The sequence below is a fragment of the Mesoplodon mirus genome (genome assembly GCF_964341445.2).
Source record: "Mesoplodon mirus genome assembly, chromosome: 4".
Classification (NCBI taxonomy): domain Eukaryota; kingdom Metazoa; phylum Chordata; class Mammalia; order Artiodactyla; family Ziphiidae; genus Mesoplodon; species Mesoplodon mirus.
In genome coordinates, this window is record NC_138979.1 from 103,221,824 (window position 1) to 103,240,825 (window position 19,002).

The 19,002-nt window shown below is 40.0% G+C and overlaps 1 protein-coding gene across 4 annotated transcripts in view; it reads right to left on the minus strand.

Annotated features, from left to right (window-relative positions):
* The window catches only part of GANC (glucosidase alpha, neutral C), a 74,403-nt gene that overhangs the window by 53,433 nt on the left and 1,968 nt on the right, over nucleotides 1-19,002 (minus strand). For 3 of the 4 annotated variants that reach the window (XM_082618901.1, XM_082618902.1, XM_082618900.1), the window contains 3 exons: nucleotides 14,625-14,687; nucleotides 12,998-13,106; nucleotides 3,796-3,923 (listed from right to left, as the gene is read on the minus strand). In XM_082618901.1, coding sequence (XP_082475027.1) covers nucleotides 3,796-3,923; nucleotides 12,998-13,106; nucleotides 14,625-14,687 — 300 coding nt within the window. Of the gene's footprint in view, nucleotides 1-3,795; nucleotides 3,924-8,819; nucleotides 9,019-12,997; nucleotides 13,107-14,624; nucleotides 14,688-19,002 lie in introns of those variants that run through there. The other variant, XM_082618903.1, reaches the window with a different exon arrangement.

Sequence of the window (19,002 nt, forward strand, 5' to 3'; positions counted from 1 at the left end):
CCATGTATTTCAGTCTAATGGACCCCTTGACGTATTGTGGACTGCCCTGAGGCTTGAGCCATTTTGAGTACCACACAGGCCCTGTTATGGAAACACGTCTACCTTGTCTCTTACAACTAAATGCTGCTACTTTGACTCTGCTACCTAGAGTCTCATGATTTCCCCTGAAATCAGGGAGCCCATTTTAATGGTACCATTCCCACTATTATCTCTAGCTCAGAAAAGACATTTACTCACTATAATGCTTTCCAAATGTTCCCTCACTAATGTATTTCTCAATGAAGGGAGTATCTTTTGGATCCTTTGGAGAACAGAATTAGGGGCTAGGTGCATATGACATATCCCCTTCAACATCTTTATCTCCCTAAGTCTACGAATCATTTCTTCTACACGGCACCAAGGAATTTCTGGTATCTCAGTTTCATTCAGCACAGTCCATAGCTGAGTTCAAGTTATACTTAACCAAGCAAATAATTAGAACCACTTTCAGCTGTCTAAGCTAGCATATTAAATCTGGATTCTCTGGTACCTGTAACCATGTCAGTAAATTTAGCATGATCCTAAAATTATGGTCCTTCCTTCTGGTCTAGAAGTCCCTCAGAAATCATTTCCATGCATATTTCCCAGATTTTTGCCAGTATAAAATCTTATAATTCTTTAGGTGTGTAAGCCTTTTTCTCCTGGGTTTGACTGTAATTGGCTCCCTAGGCATGTTGGGGTATGACTCGATAGTGGGTTTGGAGGCAGTGAAGGGTGGTAAGGGTGAAGCACAGGGAGCACTGGAATCCCCTGGCACAGTATATTTCAGGTGAGGTTAACACAGGGTGTCCAAGCAGGTGAGATCAGCCTTATCAGATGGAGGAGAAGGAGCTGCTTCTGCTGAACTGGGAGGCTCAGTGGAATTTTGAGGTTTGGGACTCAGGGTTATCCAAATCTTCCCAAATGTTGCTATTCAATTTTGGGGAGTCCTACCTTTTCACAGTTGATGCCCTAAATTCATAGACCTGATGAAGCTGTGAATTCAACTTACGCTCTAATTCAGCAAACCACAGAATCTAACTGTATCTGATTTTCAGCTACGAGGACTCTGTAGATATGACTTTTGGGATTGTCATAGAAATCTGTTAGGTTTCTGACAATGCTAAGAATTTAAAAGCCTGAAACTGCTGTTTTCTTTAAGTTCTTCAGTGAAATTAATAGCAGCCAGGCCACCTCAGAGTTTTGAATTTTGTATGGCAATCATGCTATGCTATGGCCCCACCACTTGGTTTGCCAGAGCCATGCTTTCAATAGGCACTCTATTTCAGGCAACCACAAGTAGTAATTTAAGTGACTGCCACAGAATGCCGTGGTTTATTGCTAGTCGTATTAATTTGCTAGAGCTGCCATAACAAAATACCACAGACTGGGTGGCTTAAACATCAGAAATTTATTTTCTCACAATTCTGGAGGCTGGAAATCCTAGATCAAAGTGTCAGCAGGTTTGTTTTTTTCTGAGGCTTTTCTTCTTGGCTTGTAGATGGCCATCTTCTTGCTGTGTCCTCACATGGCCATCCCTCTGCCTGTGTTATCTGTATGCTAATCTCCTCCTCTTACAAGACACCAGTCATATTGGATTAGGGCCCACCCTAATGACCCTATATTAACTTAATTACCTGTTCAAAGGCTCTATCTCGGAATAGTCACATTCTGAGGTATGGGGGGGTTAGGGCTTCAACATATGAGTCTGGTTGGGGAGGGTAGTATTCAGCCCAAAACACTAATATCTCACCATCTAATGAAAACCAGGTCCTCACTGCCTTCAAATCCAAGTAGATCAGCTAACTAAGCTCAGATTCCCATCCTTGAGGGTCTGTTGCTTATACTCATTCTGATATCAATGACTATGTTAACCAAAACTCAACTGTAGATAACAGAAACAACTCTGGCTATTTTAAGCAGAAAGTAAATGACTTAATATGGAGGAATTATTAGCTTACAACATCATGGAAGGTTTGAGGTAGCAGGTTCCTGGCTGAGTGTCCAGTAATGACTCCTAGAACAATACTGCATAGTTGCAGGCCAACAGAACTTCTCTCTTAGCTGGAATCAGGAAGCTGGGTAATCAGAAGTCAATGTGGCAACTGCTGGGCTCCAGGATCATGCCAACTTAGCTGCAATCCAGAGATCGGGAAACCACTGCCCTAACTAGTGTCTCTAGAGTCATTCTATAGCTGCCGATGCACACCAGCAAAATGGGAGACTCAGTTCTGAAATCAAGATAACTGTAAGTGCATCTGATTGGTGGAACCTGGATTACATCAGAAACTAGCTACATGGGAGTCTGGGAAAAGGAGAAATGTAGTTTTTAGTTACTACAGTAGCCAAAGATCCTCTAGAAAAAGGCTGAAATAGAAGCAAAACTAATATACCACATTTACTATACAATGCTAATATCACCCTGACTCCAAAACCTGGCAAAGATAGCACAGAAAAACTATAGGCTAATGTTACTTATGAACACAGATGTAAAAATGTTAAAGGTCTACTAGTAAAATGAATCGTACAGGAGAGTAAAAAATAATGTAATGTGACCAAGAGGAAACACACACACACACACTCTGTCTCTCTCTCTCTCTCTCTCTCTCTCTCTCTCTCTTACTCTCTTATTATTTGCCAAACCGCAAAGCCATGAGAATAGTCCCTTTTTAATTCTTATTTCCTAAGTTCTTAGCATATAGTAGTGGCTCAGTGATATATTTTAAATTTATGATAGCTCTAGCATAGCTAAATTAATTTCTCCTTATAATTTATTAACTTTTTTTTTGGCTGTGTCAGGTCTTAATTGCAACACGCAGGATCTCTGTTGTGGCATGTGGGCTCCTTCGTTGCGGTGCACAGGCTCTTCGTTGCAGCACGCGAACTTCTCTATAGTTGCAGCGTGTGGGCTCCAGAGCTCATGGGCTCTGTAGTTGCGGTGTGGAGGCTTAGCTGCCCTGCGGCATGTGGGATCTTAGTTCTCTGACCAAGGATCGAAACTGCGTCCCCTGCATTGGAAGGCGGATTCTTTACCACTGGACCACCAGGGAAGTCCCATAATTTATTAACTTTTTATTAGATTTTCATGGAAAAAATAATCTACATAAAACTATGATAATGATGTAGTGAAAATTAAAGCATCTGGCATAATCTTATATTCCCTAGTGACATGATATAAAGAAAATAACAAACCAACAGACAGAACCAAGTGAAAATATCACCAGAAAATGTGCTGAGAACTGATGCAGATTCTGCAGGTACATGAAAAATGCTTTAATCCCCGAAGATTTTTTTTCCACCTAGAAACTGATTATTAATTTATCTCTGACTCTAAGACAGATTATATGTTAGACTTCTGAGACTGCCGTTAATTAAAAGTGAGTCAGTCTAACTGTATAAATTACTGTAAGCATGGGAGTTTTGCTAGTACATTGGATCTCTGGAGCCCTGCTGCTCATCTGAGTGAGTCAATTAAACAGCTCTCCTGCTTGCTCCCAAAGTCTGGCTGATAAAACGCTTACTTTGTCAGGAGGAGAGAAGATCAGAAGCTCTGCTTCTCCCCATTAATAAGTGCTGATGAGTCAAATGGTGGAGGAAGAGAGTATAGAATGGATAACATCAAAATGGATAAATTTATCCCCAAATAACTAAAAACTAACTCTGCAAATGGTTGTATCTTTGAAGAAACAAAATAAGAGACTCACACAAAAGCTGCTACTCAGGGTATGATAGAAGAACATATTGAGGGTGTATCCAAGAGCATGTTTCTTGGCTTACCTTATAGTGCTTGGCTTGCTTGTGAGGACATCAGGAACTTCATATCTGGGTTTCAAGGGTGTTTCTTCATTGATTTTAAGCCTGAAAATATTTCCCTCTATACCATAAACTTCAGCCAGGAGAGGAACCTGGGAACGAACACACACGAGATTAGTTTCAACAGGTTACCCAGGTCAGTTCTACAAATTATGATAATTAGAAAACTATGTTTAAATTATTATAGGCCAACAACAACAACAAAAAAAAACAGAAATAAAAACAAAAATTATTATAGGCCAAGCAAATTGGAGAACAATGGCAATCATGAAGGAAAGGCTTCCCAATCTATATGCACTTGCTTGGCTCTACCTGTAGTAGAAACAAACACCTCCTATGTGTTCTATGGTTAGGCAAACATATAATTGTCCAGACCAGGACTGTTAAGAGTGAGAGGGCTCTCTATTAATAATGATAGTGGATGACAGGCAAAAACTGAAACTGCTCTTGGAAAATTGGGACATGTGGCCCACTGTATCTATGATAAAGTACAGGTATCTTAAGAATAAGTGTTTGGTGTTAAAACTAGAGTAACTGGATTCCAGTTGAATGAAAGATGAAGGGTAACAAGCCACAGAACAGAAAAGATAGACAGTAAAATGGTGGTCATTGGGGTTCTCTACTGTAGATGAATAAGGCTTCCTGTACACTTAGATTAAGGTCTGGGGAACTTTCTCTAGAGGCTGTGATATTCTCAGCTTTCTCAAGAGGATGGAGAATTTAGGTTAAATACTGCCTACGATGAAAGATGCAAGCAACATAGAATCATAAAGAGAATACAGATTTTGAGAAATAAAACAATAACAACAAACTCTGAAGGCAGAGATGGCTGGATTTAGATTACAAAATGAGGCATCAAGATTAGGGAAATATCCTAAGACAGTGGTTTTCAACTGATGTGCCATGCTGCACTGGTTGCAAATCATTAAGTACAGTATGATGCCAAATTCTGGTTACAACTGGGTCTGTGTATTGTTACTATAATGTCTGTTAAATGAAAGGCTAAGCTGGGTAACCTGTGTGAGGTAACACACAGAACAGGTATGCTGTGGTGCAAGCAAGATATAGGAAGCAGGGAGAATATTAATGCAGCACCAAAAAACAAAAACAACAATCCCTCCCCCCCAAAACGATGTTACTGGAACCTTGCTTCTTCAGAATATAGGAAAGTAGTCAGGGCACTTGAACAGTGACAGGACACTGAAGAGTGACCAGGTAAATAATGGTAAATAGGCTGTGGCTGCTTTTACAGACATTCTTTTTTTTTTTAAATTTTTTTTATTAGTTTCTGTTTTATAACAAAGTGAATCAGTCATACATATACATCCGTTCCCACATCCCTTCCCTCATGCATCTCCCTCCCTCCCACCCTCCCCATCCCACCCCTCCAGGCGGTCACAAAGCACCGAGCTGATCTCCCCGTGCTCTGTGGCTGCTTCCCACTATCTATCTACCTCACGTTTGGTAGTGTATACATATCCATGCCTCTCCCCAGCTTTGTCACAGCTTACACTTCCCCTTCCCCATATCCTCAAGTCCATTCTCAAGTAGGTCTGTGTCTTTATTCCCGTTTTACCCCTAGGTTCTTCATGACATTTTTTTAAAATTCCATATATATGTGTTAGCATACGGTATTTGTCTTTCTCTTTCTGACTTACTTCACTCTGTATGACAGACTCTAGGTCTATCCACCTCATTACAAATAGCTCAGAAAGACAACCCTCAGAATGGGAGAAAATATTTGCAAATGAAGCAACTGACAAAGGATTAATCTCCAAAATTTATAAACAGCTCATGCAGCTCAATAGCAAAAAAACAAACAACCCAATCCAAAAATGGGCAGAAGACTTAAATAGGCATTTCTCCAAAGAAGATATACAGACTGCCAACAAACACATGAAAGAATGCTCAACATCATTAATCATTAGAGAAATGCAAATCAAAACTACAATGAGATATCATCTCACACCAGTCAGAATGGCCAGCATCAAGAAATCTAGAAACAATAAATGCTGGAGAGGGTGTGGAGAAAAGGGAACACTCTTGCACTGCTGGTGGGAATGTGAATTGGTACAGCCACTATGGAGAACAGTATGGAGGTTCCTTAAAAAACTAAAAATAGAACTACCATATGACCCAGCAATCCCACTACTAGGCATATACCCTGAGAAAACCATAATTCAAAAAGAGACATGTACCAAAATGTTCATTGCAGCTCTATTCACAATAGCCCGGAGCTGGAAACAACCTAAATGTCCATCATTGGATGAATGGATAAAGAAGATGTGGCACATATATACAATGGAATATTACTCAGACATTCTTAAAACAAGGTTATGATGTAGTACTGATTATACAATAATTATTTTTCCCCAGCTTTATTGAGAAATAATTGACATATTGTGTAAGTTTAAGTTGTACAACTCCTTGATTTGATACTTATATATTGCTTTGAGTCAAATGGTGGAGGAAGAGAGTATATAAAAAAATGATCACCACCATAGCATTAGCTAACATCTGCATCTGCATCAAGTCACATAATTACCATTTCCTTTTTGTGGTGAGAACATTTAAGATCTACTCTCTTAGCAACTTCCAAGTATATAATAGAGTATTATTAACTACAATCACTATGCTGTTAGTCATCTTATTATAGTTGGAAGTTTGTACTCTTTGGCCAACACTTTCCCCTTTCCCCCACCCCCAATAATACTGTAATTACTGCTTATATGTTTAATGTTCTTTTGTATATTTGATTTACTTCAAGTGTGCCATCAGAATTCTAAGATTTGAAAATGTATCCAAGTATAAGGCTGAAATCCTGTTAGATTATGTATTCCCTCCCAAATTAGACATAAATTTCCACTACTCTCTCAAATTTAATTCAACTAACATTTATTTGGCATCTAATATTGTGAAGTGCTGATTGCTGTGAAAAGGATGGCTAAACTCTTAGGGAGAGTGCAATTTAGAGGAGATGCAACACCTATGTAGTAACCGTAAAGCGTTTTATGATAAATGCTGAGACAGGACAAGGACACGTGCTGCGGGAGAACAAGGAAGCGGAATATTGATGACTGTAAGGAGAGGGATTCTGGGACATCTCTCTGGAGGAAGAGGGACTTAAGCAGGGCCTTGAGGGATTAGTAGGACTTTGGGTAGGCAAAAATGGGAAAGAACATCCTAAGCAGAGGGCACACAGGTTGTCCCTTATATGTGATTAACAAATTGCATTTAGTTTATATACTCAGAGATCCTCCCATTATTAGTAAAATAACTTTCTTAAAAATTTTTATTTTTTTAAACCAAAGACTGGTCTGATATGTTCTGTTCTTGAAGCTGCAGCCTAGTAAAGAATCCTAATTATATGAGAGAAGGTAGCAATAACCCTGCTTTTCCTATAATAACCCTAGGCAAGCAAACATACAAATCAGAGTCAAAGCCCCACTTTGTTTTCATTTTAACTTAATTAAGCAAACCAATTTTGCCAATAGGTAACCCTTTTCAAAGCCAATATCCAGATTCACTCTTATCTCTTATTATCATTAACATAGTTTCATATTCCAAGCACATAATTTCCTTAGACCTTAGTATACATTTGCTTGTATGATCTGGCTCATGCTGTTTTTACTGGCTTAAAAAATCAACAGCAGCGGACTCTCAGAAGTTCAATAAGTAAAGCTACTTGGATTGAAAACAGCAGGAAGTGGCTCAGAGCCTCTACCGTTGAGCCCCCTCCCCTCCCTGCATTGAGTCCTGAGACACCTCTACGGAAACCTCAGGGCTCTGTGCATGACAGTTTATAAACCACTTCCCTGGGCTTCTTAAGCCAGTTATTGTCCAATTCTTCAACCAAAACCGGGCTGTCAAAAAGTCTGGACATGAATGTTATATCCTTCTATCTAAAACATTAAGAATTTCTAAACATTTCTGTTCTCTAGAGACCTGTTTGGACATTTATTTTAAAATAAAATACAAATAAATTATTGAATCTCTATTAGTGATTAAAAATTACAATAAAAAATATGTTGTTACAGAAGTTAGACTGCATAAACTCAGAATTATTTAATGTTAATATTTAGCAAATAGCAGTAAAAATTGCAGCAAGATGGATTTATGTAAAATAAGTGAAGAAACATAAAATTAAACATTTAAAATAAGGTGAGACAGCATAGGTTTTGCTCCCCTAGAAAGATTTAAGATGTGTAAATGTCCTCCTACACAGAGAAGATGAAATAAATCCTCAAAGAAAGGAATACATTTTGGAGGTTCATTTTAGTACCACAAGTCTCTACTTGGTTTTTCATTCAGAGGCTCACCTCCCATAATCTGGGAGAGCATAAATTCCCTTTTCCTATCTTATTTCTCCCACACCAAATAAAAATAAAACCCAGTAGTTTGTCATCCCTAAGTCTAGTTTTTTTGGCCACAAGGGCAAAAATATGAGACAGGTTATAAAAATCATGGTGGTAAAAACAGCCTTGTCTGTACATTCAAGCAGTGGAATGGATCACAGTTACATTAAAAGTTTTTTTTTTTAATTTCACCCAAAACTAGTAGAGACTATGACTGAGTTAACAGAACAGCCCTCTAACACATATTTAAATGGTGGTGGGTATTAATAAGGGAAATTATGACCCCATCAACTTCTCCGTGATGGGTAGATCTTGCTTGTCCTCTGGAACCAGATCTCTCTACTATATTATAGGGAATAGTTAACCTAAAAGGCCTAGAGGAGTGAGCAAGGACCTCTCTCAGCTATTGGTCAAGACCTTCCAGGATTCAGAGAATGGTCTAAGATTCATTAAATTGCTGGAGGGCACTTATTGCCCCTTCCATAGCTGTAGCCAGTTGGTTTATTGCAAGCACTGATTCTCTATGGAGAATGCTGGTAAGTTCACGCTGGGCATTAGCATGTTCCCCAAGGACAATTAGCCTGTCCAGGTATGCTTCTGATTGCTTGGCCAGTTCCCCAATAAGATGCCTGTTCCTGGCCATTTCTGCAGGAACAGTCCTGGTTAACAAGGACTGGTTGTTCCTCATCTGTTGAGGAGGTGGCTGGTTGGGCAAAGTCCCATTGCTTAGATGAAGACGCAAGGGATAACTTCATGGAGGTGCTCAGAGATATCCCTGCATCCTTGGAGAAGCTGCCAGAAGCGTTATCACTAGTGAAAACTTGCAAACAGGCTGCAAAATAAACATTTTGCCAAATAGTTCATCCATGTCATGAAAAAGCATAAAAATTAGCAATATAAAGTAGGTCAAAGATGTAGGTCTGTTCCAAACAGCCTTGCTAGCAGTGCTTTTCAGGTGCACTCAGAAGATAGCATAAATTTCCCTGCTCTGGTGTCACAAGACTAGATCTTCTCTTTTTCTCAATCCACGACAAATTTTGACTGAAGGTAAAAAATTGATGATAGTAGGAAAAAAAGAGGTCTAAAAAAGCAGTCAACACTTTACTGATAACGCCTTTAAGATTTTTTTCTGGAAGCTTCTTTATCAAATATCTCATTATTTTGTCATAAGAAATAGGACCCTATGTGAGAAAACTTAGGGATTTGAACCTGCAACCAACTTTTCTTCAAAGCCTAGATGTCCTGACCTAGAGGCAACACACAGGGCAACACTTCAGTTTGTTTTGTAACATTACTGTGTCCCAAGAACACCATGTTTGCTATGGACTGAATTGTGTCATTTGCCCCCCTCCCCAAACCCTCCCCATTCTCCAACCCTTCAATTCATATGTTGAAGCCCTAACCCTCAATGTGATGGCACTTGGAGATGGGGCCTTGGGAGGTGTTTAGGTTTTGATGAGGTCATGAGGGTGGAGTCATGATGGGATTACTGCCTTTACAGGAAGAGACCAGAGAGTTAGCTGTCTCTCCATCATGTGAATATACAGTTGACCCTTGAACAGAGATTTGAACAGCATGGGTCCACTTATACATGGATTTTTTTTTCAATAAATACTTACTATACAATCCTTGGTTGGTTGAATCTGTGGATGTGGAACCATGTATACTGAGGGCTGACTGTGAAGTCATACTTGGATTTTCCACTGCTAACCCCTGCTTTGTTCAAGGGTCAACTGTACACTAAGGAGGTGGCAGTCTACAGGGCAGGAAGTGGGACCTTGATCTAGGACTTCCCAGACTCCAGAACTGTGAGAAATAAAGGTTTGTTAAGACACCCAGTTTATGTTATAGCAGTGTGAGCTCACTAAGACAACGGTGAATGAAACTTGGTTCTGTTTCCTGGTTGCTTATTAAGTGGCAGGTTGGGAGAAGGGAATTGGGAAGAAGGATTTCAAAAATTAACAACAAAGCCTGACAACAAAATTATTGCTTTAAGAGTTTTAATGGTGTGAGGGCAGGTAGGCACTAAGAGTACAGGGTTTGTCAGAATCTGCCTCATCAGTGAAATCTGAGAACCGCAGCTGTGAGCTGAATATGATCCTCTTGGACTTTGGGCTCTGTCTCTCTGAACCTGAAATAAAAAGCTATCATTCTGAATAAGTGGATGTATGTGGCTTTTTTAAAAATCTCCAGACCATATCCATACCATATCCTACTGTGAAATCTCCCATGAAACACCCATCTCATCCCAGAAACAACCTCTAGTGGAGGCTCCTTGACTATGCAGTGAGCAGAATACAAGGTTCAGACAATTTTAGAAATTACTGTTTGGATCTTTGTTGTCCCTACCAAACTGATAGAGGGCACGAAGCCTTAAGTCCCTATTAGTCATCTCAGCTCCAAGTGACAAGGAGGACATTAAAATGACGTTCAGTTCAGAATTTTAGGGTGACCTCCCAAAACATACATTGCATGCATTTGCCTGACATCAGAGCATGCACATTCCCTGTGCAGCACTGTTATTTCCAACACCTGAACATTGTGTCTGTTCCAAGGGATCCTCAAAGTTCTCAGTCTTGGGAGCCACGTTGCTGACATCCTGGATCACTTGCCCTTTGCTTGTCCGGCTCCTCAGCTCCCTTCTGAGACATGTGCTGTCTTGTGCTGAGCTCCCGTGGGTCCTCGTGGACTGTGGCTTCTTTTCCCTTGAAGGCATCCATATCTGGTTGGCTCTGGTTCTGGCACCTGACCTGAACAGCATTGTCCCTCATATTTTCAGGATCCAAAGAGAGGTGTGTACAGAGAAAATGGCCTATCGTCTTGTAAAAGGCAGTGCGAGAGGATCCACCACTAACTTCACTGGTATGGAGATGCATCGTGAAGTTGCATTTCGGCCCACACTGGTATTCCGAGTGCCTCATTTACTCTGCCTTGGCATGTGTCATCACGACAGTGGATTGTTCAGGTGCTCAACAGACTGAGCCTCCCCAAGGACAGAAAGGGACTCTTGCCCTGACCATGGGACAGCTGCAACTCTCTGAGGCTAGACACATCAGAGGCAAGAAGGAAAAAGAGCAAATGACAGGAAAAATGAGAAAGGAAGGGGTCTGACTGCTGGTATTAAAGGCCTACTGACTTCTGGAAGGTCTCTGGTGGACTCCTTGCATTTCCTGGAGCCAACTGCTTCTGCTGACCCTGAATACAGGGGTTAGGCGGGGTATTGGGCTATTAGACCACATGCAAATGGCGGGTGGCTCTCTAGGAAAGAAATTAATGCTGCCCCATGTTCTCCCATGAACAGCTTTCAAACCTGGCTACAAAAGGATGTAAAGTTTGGGAGACCTGGATCAGTAGTTGAGGAACTATGACTTCCGGGGTACCATGAGCTGTGAACTCAAAGGTTGCACAGATGCCAAGCAAGGAGGGAAATTCCTCCAGAAAAAAATGAGTGGTATTAAGAAGTAGCACTAGGTTTTGAAGAAAGGCTAACCATCCCTTCAGTGCAGTTAAGAGAAAAGAACTAAGTGTGCTGCTACCACAACTACATCCTTAAGTAACCATAAGTTGGGAAAAAGGGACGGGGATAGAGAACACAAACTGTTGATACGATTCTAGCCCCTATTTTGAATTCAGGCAAGAAAGTTATGTTAGAGGATTCTACATCTTTGAAGTGACTAAAATCTCTAAAACTTCATATGGAAGGTAGCCTTCCTCACTGTGCCGTTGCACCTCCTGCCTGGGAATAAAGTTGAGTCTCCCGACTAAGTTAAAGGCCTTACAAATGTTACAAAGAACGCCCTGATGTTGTGGGGCAGTGTTCGCTCTGTCTTCTCCAAGAAGATTCCTCAGTGTAATGTTATACGGCAAGCGCTATGGTAGTCACAAGATCTCTCACAATGCTGCGGTGAAAGTGGGGATGTCTTCTCAGTCTGCTTCCCAGAACTGGGATTTGTTGGTGAGCTGATGGAATTACTATCTAAGCTGTTATGGGACTAGACTGCATGTCTTTACCTATGTCCTTCAGCCAATTACCAATTAAACCAGGTTGGTCTGGGAGGCCTTAGAAGCTTAGGACACCTTTCGAAGACAGGGGAGGATGTGAAGTGAGGGTCAGGTTGGAAGCATCAGCTACTTGTGCATAACCACACTTCCTAGCCCGGCCCACAGCACTTCCTCTGTGACTGGCCCATATGAAGTAGTGTGAAAACTTGACAGATGAGAAAAAGCACTTAGGATACTGCTCTAATCCTTTCAGCATGTAATAACTATGGTGATCTGTTAGTGAATCAGCTTAGGGGAGGGAACATTGTGACTTATTCAACTGCATAGACCATTGTTCCTCTTGCCCACTCACATTTTGAGGTTTGGACATTCACTGAATCTGTACCTTGCTTGAGGGTATGTTGTGTAATAGTGATAAAAAGAGTGTGGGTGCGTGACAGAGTCTACAGTCACAGGTGAAAATTCTGGTTACTAGCTATGACTTGGAACAAGTGGCTTTTTAGGCTTCAATTTCCTTATCTGAAAATTAGGGACAATGCAATGTACCTCTTAGATGATTCTGAAGATTAATTAAAAGGAAATAACATTCGTAAATCTAAGAAAGCATCTGATACAAGGCAATCTATATGTTGATAGTCATATTACTTTTAAAGTAGCATTGTGTAGATATTAAAAAGATGGCATTACTTCTCTCACAAAGTTTATTCTTGAAGCATACATAGTTTAATTAGTCTTTGTGGAAATTTACTTCATTCAACCCAAATAAATACAGAAACAAATAATTCTCTGTAGAAAATACTTTTTCTCACCTTAGCTGCTTCGTTGATGATTTGGAAGCTGGTGCTCTCTTTGCCTGCTGTGACTGAGTCTAGTAATGCCCGATAGGTAGACTTCTTGGAGAGCCGCTGTTTCTGACGCCTACAGATTTGGAGTATACAGACGCCTGAGAATGATTTGTGACTCTCAGCCTCCAAAAGACTATATTATCATGTGGAAGTCATTAAAATTCACTTCGATAGTAAGTGAACTGGGCACAAGCAGTATATTAGTACTCCAATAAAGCACTAAGAGGAGTATCAATAATTTAGAGAGCTAACAAAATTAATAAGCAGAGTGCTAATGCAATTAATAAAATAATAAGAAGAGTACTAATAAAATTGTTCACCATAACACTACTCAAGGATGGTATTTTGTCTCCTTTATTGAGAAGGTGGGGCAGTTTTTGTAGATGACACGTATTAGCTTGTTGATGTCCCTCCCTCTTTCCAGGAAATGTATACTTTAATTGAAACTTAATAAATTTTAGTGGAAATCCAATATAATCCAGTGGTTTGTCAAGGTGACCAGGAGTTCACTATAGAATTCCCTCTAAGGTACCTGTTCAGAATTAAAATATGATTTTCTTTCTCTAGAGTTGTGTGTATAAATTAGAAAGTTGTATGATGTAATTTTTGGTGATTTCAGTTTCAGGACCACATAAAGGTAGACACTCAAAAAAAATTTTAAAGAAATATTTTTTGAGGCTCTGGGGAAATAGGCAATCATATAGTGGTGATGGGAGTGCAAAATGACACAATCTCTATGGAGGGATATCTGGTAATAGTTAAAATTTCAAATACATTTACTCTTTGACCTAGTAATCCCATTCCTGGAAATTCATCCTACAAATATACCTGCATGTGTAGGAAATGACATATGTATAGCTTTTCACTGTGGCAGTGACGTTACAGCAAGACTGAAAACAACCCAGGGCTCTAGCAATAGGAGACTGAATACATTATAATTTACCCAATGGAATACCATACAACTATGAAAAAGAGGACAATTTCCATATACTCATACAGAGCTCTTCAGAATAAATTATGAAGCAGAAAAAAAGATGTATACCACAGTGTATATAGAAAGCTACTTGGCCTAAGAATGGTGGTGATATAAGAATATGTGCATTCACAAAAAGAAATACTGGAAAGATAAATAAGAAATTAATAAATCTGGTTACTTACAGGGAAAAATGTGGAATGGGGTGGAAGGGGACAAGAAAGAGAGTAACATTTTTCAACGTGTATCTTTTTATATTATTTGATTTTTGAACCATGTAAAAGTATTATTTCTTCAAAGCTTCAAAATTTTAACATTAGTTGAAAAACACTTTGACTTTTAAAATACCTGTTTATTAACACAGTAATGTTAATTATAATGTATAAGTATACAATATAATTAATTATAATTAATAATAATGTATTAATAATAAAATAATACAGGAATTAAGCTAGAGTAGTAAAGGTGAATTTCTCCTGTCAATAAATTCTTTAATCACTGAATTTCCTAATTGACTCTTTCCTCAGAAAGTCTATCAGTTCTCAAAAATTTAATAAACATCAATTTTGAAATATTTTCAGAACTATTCTATCTAGGTCATATACTTCCTCTTCTTACCTGTAGAAAGCAATCTTGCTGCAGTCTTTGAAAATGTTTTTATCCACAGCTTCATCTTCAACACTAATAAAAAGACATTTTGAGAAACTTATTTGACATAGGGTTTGTGAATCCAAATTTTGTACCTTCTCTAACTATAATATAAATCATGGGACATAAATCACTGTGATGCAAAATTGTGTCATGGCCATAACACAATAATGTGCTTGCTGCTGAACAACATCCTTTTGTAAACCGCCCATGGTAAACAACAAAACATGAAGTTCTGGGATTTCTCAGAAAGCAACAGAAAAAGAGCACTGTAACTTATGAGAAAGGGTTCTTTAAAATTAATGACTGAAGGCTATGGCTTCAACAATAAAATCTGAAGGAGTAAAAACAAAAAGCCCCAAACCAAACCAACAAAAACAACCCACCCACCTATGTATTCAACAAAATATTTTCAGAACATTCTTGCTGAGTGTTGGGCTCTGAGGAAGATACGAAGTACTGTGTCCGAGTTTTCTTTGAGAGTCTAACCAACATTATAAATCAACCTGACAAATGATATAACAGAGGTATGTACGAGGTGCTAGAATAAGGATAGAAACAGACAGGGAAGGAAAATTCTTTGCGTTTTAAGATGATGCTGACAATCTAGGGGCCAATGTTTTTTATTTCTTATTTATTTATTTATTTATTTATTTATTTATTTATTTTTAACATCTTTATTAGAGTATAATTGCTTTACAATGGTGTGTTAGTTTCTGCTTTATAACAAAGTGAATCTGTTATAAACATACATATGTCCCCATATCTCTTCCCTCTTGCATCTCCCTCCCTCCCACCCTCCCTATCCCACCCCTCTAGGTGGTCACAAAGCACAGAGCTGATCTCCCTCTGCTATGTGGCTGCTTCCCACTAGCTATCTATTTTACGTTTGGTAGTGTATATATGTCCATGCCACTCTTTCACTTTGTCCCAGCTTACCCTTCCCCCTCCCCGTATCCTCAAGTCCATTCTCTAGTAGGTCTGCATCTTTATTCCTATCTTGCCCCTAGGTTCTTCTGACCACTTTTTTTCTTTTCTTTTTTTTTTCTTTAGATTCCATATATATGTGTTAGCATACGGTATTTGTTTTTCTCTTTCTGACTTACTTCACTCTGTATGGCAGACTCTAGGTCCATCCACCTCACTACAAATAACTCAGTATCGTTCCTTTTTATGGCTGAGTAATATTCCATTGTATATATGTGCCACTATCCATTCATCTGTCGATGGACATTTAGGTTGGTTCCATGTCCTGGGTACTGTAAATAGAGCTGCAGTGAACATTGTGGTACATGAATCTTTTTGAATTATGGTTTTCTCAGGGTATATGCCCAGTAGTGGGATTGCTGGGTCATATGGTAGTTCTATTTTTAGTTTTTTAAGGAACCTCCATACTGTTTTCCATAATGGCTGTATCAATTTACATTCCCACCGACAGTGCAAGAGGGTTCCCTTTTCTCCAAACCCTCTCCAGCACTTATTGTTTGTAGATTTTTTGATGATGGCCATTCTGACTGGTGTGAGATGATATCTCATTGTAGTTTTTTTTTTTTTTTTGCAGTACGCGGGCCTCTCACTGCTGTGGCCTCTCCTGTTGCAGAGCACAGGCTCCGGACGCGCAGGCTCAGCAGCCATGGCTCACGGGCCCAGCCGCCCCACGGCATGTGGGATCTTCCCGGACCGGGGCACGAACCCGTGTCCTCTGCATCGGCAGGTGGACTCTCAACCACTGCGCCACCAGGGAAGCCCTCGTTGTAGTTTTGATTTGCATTTCTCTAATGATTAATGATGTTGAGCATTCTTTCATGTGTTTGTTGGCAATCTGTATATCTTCTTTGGAGAAATGTCTATTTAGGTCTTCTGTAGGGGCCAATGTTTTTTAAAACCAAGTTTCCAAAAAAAAGCTGTTTCTGGAAGAGAACATGGTCAAGATGTATGTATATTGCTACTTCAGTATATGTATTTAACATATACTGATTAAAACATCTATAGGCTATAAGGAAGAAAAAAACCACACTGACTTTCATGTAGAGACATGATGAATATATCTATAGTCTGCATATCCATGATTATGTAGGAAGCTATGACTGAACACCAATTGCAAAATATTCTGAAAACAAGCCCAAATACACTAGGCCATGGTTTATCATGGAAGTAATCAAATCCTTCATTGACTCAGTCTTTATCACAGTTTCTTTTAATTAAGTGTGCAAAGATTATAGACTTCCCTGGTGGCGCAGTGGTTAAGAATCACCTGCCAAAGCAGGGGACATGGGTTCGAGCCCTGGTCCAGGAAGATCCTACGTGCCACAGAACAACAAAGCCTGTGCGCCACAACTACTGAGCCTGCACTCTAGAGCCTGCATGCCGCAGCTACTGAAGCTTGCGCGCTCTAGGGCCAGCATGCCATAACTACTGAGCCCTAGTGCTGCAACTACTTAAGCCTGCACGCCTAGAGCCCATGATCCGCAACAAGAGAAGCCACCACAATGAGAAGCCCGCACACCACAACGAAAAGTAGCCCCCACTCACCACAACTAGAGAAAGCCTACGCGCAGCAATGAAGACCCCAACACAGCCAAAAATTTTAACTAAATAAATAAAAAAAATTTTTTTAAAAGAGCGCAAAAATTAGAGAAATTTGCAATCTTTCCAGTTTTTTTTTTAAATAGATCTTTATTGGAGTATAATTGCTTCACAATACTGTGTTAGTTTCTGTTGCACAACAAAGCTAATCAGCCATATGCATATACATGTCCCCATATCCCCTCCCTCTTGAGCCTCCCTCCCCTCCTCCCTATCCCACCCCTCTAGGACATCGCAAAGCACTGAGCTGATTGCCCTGTGCTATGCTGCTGCTTCCCACCAGCCAACGATTTTACATTCGGTAGTGTATACATGTTGATGCTACTCGCACTTTGCCCCAGCTTCGCCCTCCCACCCCATGTTCTCAAGTCCATGTTCTATGTCTACCTCTTTATTCCTGCCCTGCAACTGGGTTCATCAGTACCATTTTTTTTTTTTTAGATTCCATATATACGTGTTAGCATACGGTATTTGTTTTTCTCTTTCTGACTTACTTCACTCTGTATGGCAGACTCTAGGTCCATCCACCTCACTACAAATAACTCAATTTCGTTTCTTTTTATGGCTGAGTAATATTCCATTGTATATATGTGCCACATCTTCTTTATCCATTCATCTGTCGATGGACATTTAGGTTGGTTCCACGTCCTGGCTATTGTAAATAGTGCTGCAATGAACATTGTGGTACATGTCTCTTTCTGAGTTATGGTTTTCTCAGGGTATATGCCCAGTAGTGGGATTGCTGGGTCATATGGTAGTTCTATTTTTAGTTTTTTAAGGAACCTCTATACTGTTTTCCATAGTGGTTGTATCAATTTACATTCCCACCCACAGTACAGGAGGGTTCCCTTTTCACCACACTCTTTCCAGGATTTATTGTTTCTAGATTTTATGATAATGGCCATTCTGACCAGCATGAGGTGATACCTCATCGTAGTTTTGATTTGCATTTCTCTAATAATTAGTGATGTTGAGCATCTTTTCATGTGCCTCTTGGCCATCTGTATGTCTTCCTTGGTGAAATGTCTATTTAGGTCTTCTGCCCATTTTTTAACTGGATTGTTTTTTTGATATTGAGCTCCATGAGCTGTTTGTACATTTTGGAGATTAATCCTTTGTCTGTTGTTTCATTTGCAAATATTTTCTCCCATTCTGAGGGTTGTCTTTTTGTCTTGTTCATGGTTTCCCTTGCTGTGCAAAAGCTTTTAATTAAGTCCCATTTGTTTATTTTTGTTTTTATTTCTGTTACTCTAGGAGGTGGGTCAAAAAGATCTTGCTGTGGTTTATGTCAAAGATCTTTCCAGTTTTGGGCTTCCCTGGTGGCGCAGTGGTTGAGAGTCTGCCTGCCAATGCAGGGGACACGGGTTCGTGCCCTGGTCCGGGAAGATCCCACATGCCGCAGAGCGGCTGGGCCCGTGAGCCATGGCCGCTGAGCCTGCGCGTCCGGAGCCTGTGCTCCGCAACGGGAGAGGCCACAACAGTGAGAGGCCCGTGTACCGGGAAAAAAAAAAAAAAAAAAGATCTTTCCAGTTTTGAAGAATAAACTCTGGAATGATATAGGAAGAGATGTACTTAGCTGAACCTGGAAAGCAACATGTTTGAAATTCATGTGTTAAGAGTTCTGATCACAGGGCTTCCCTTGTGGCGTAGTGGTTAAGAATCCATCTGCCAATGCAGGGGACATGGGTTTGAGCCCTGGTCTGGGAAGATCCCACATGCCGTGGAGCAACTAAGCTTGTGCACCACAACTATTGAGCCTGTG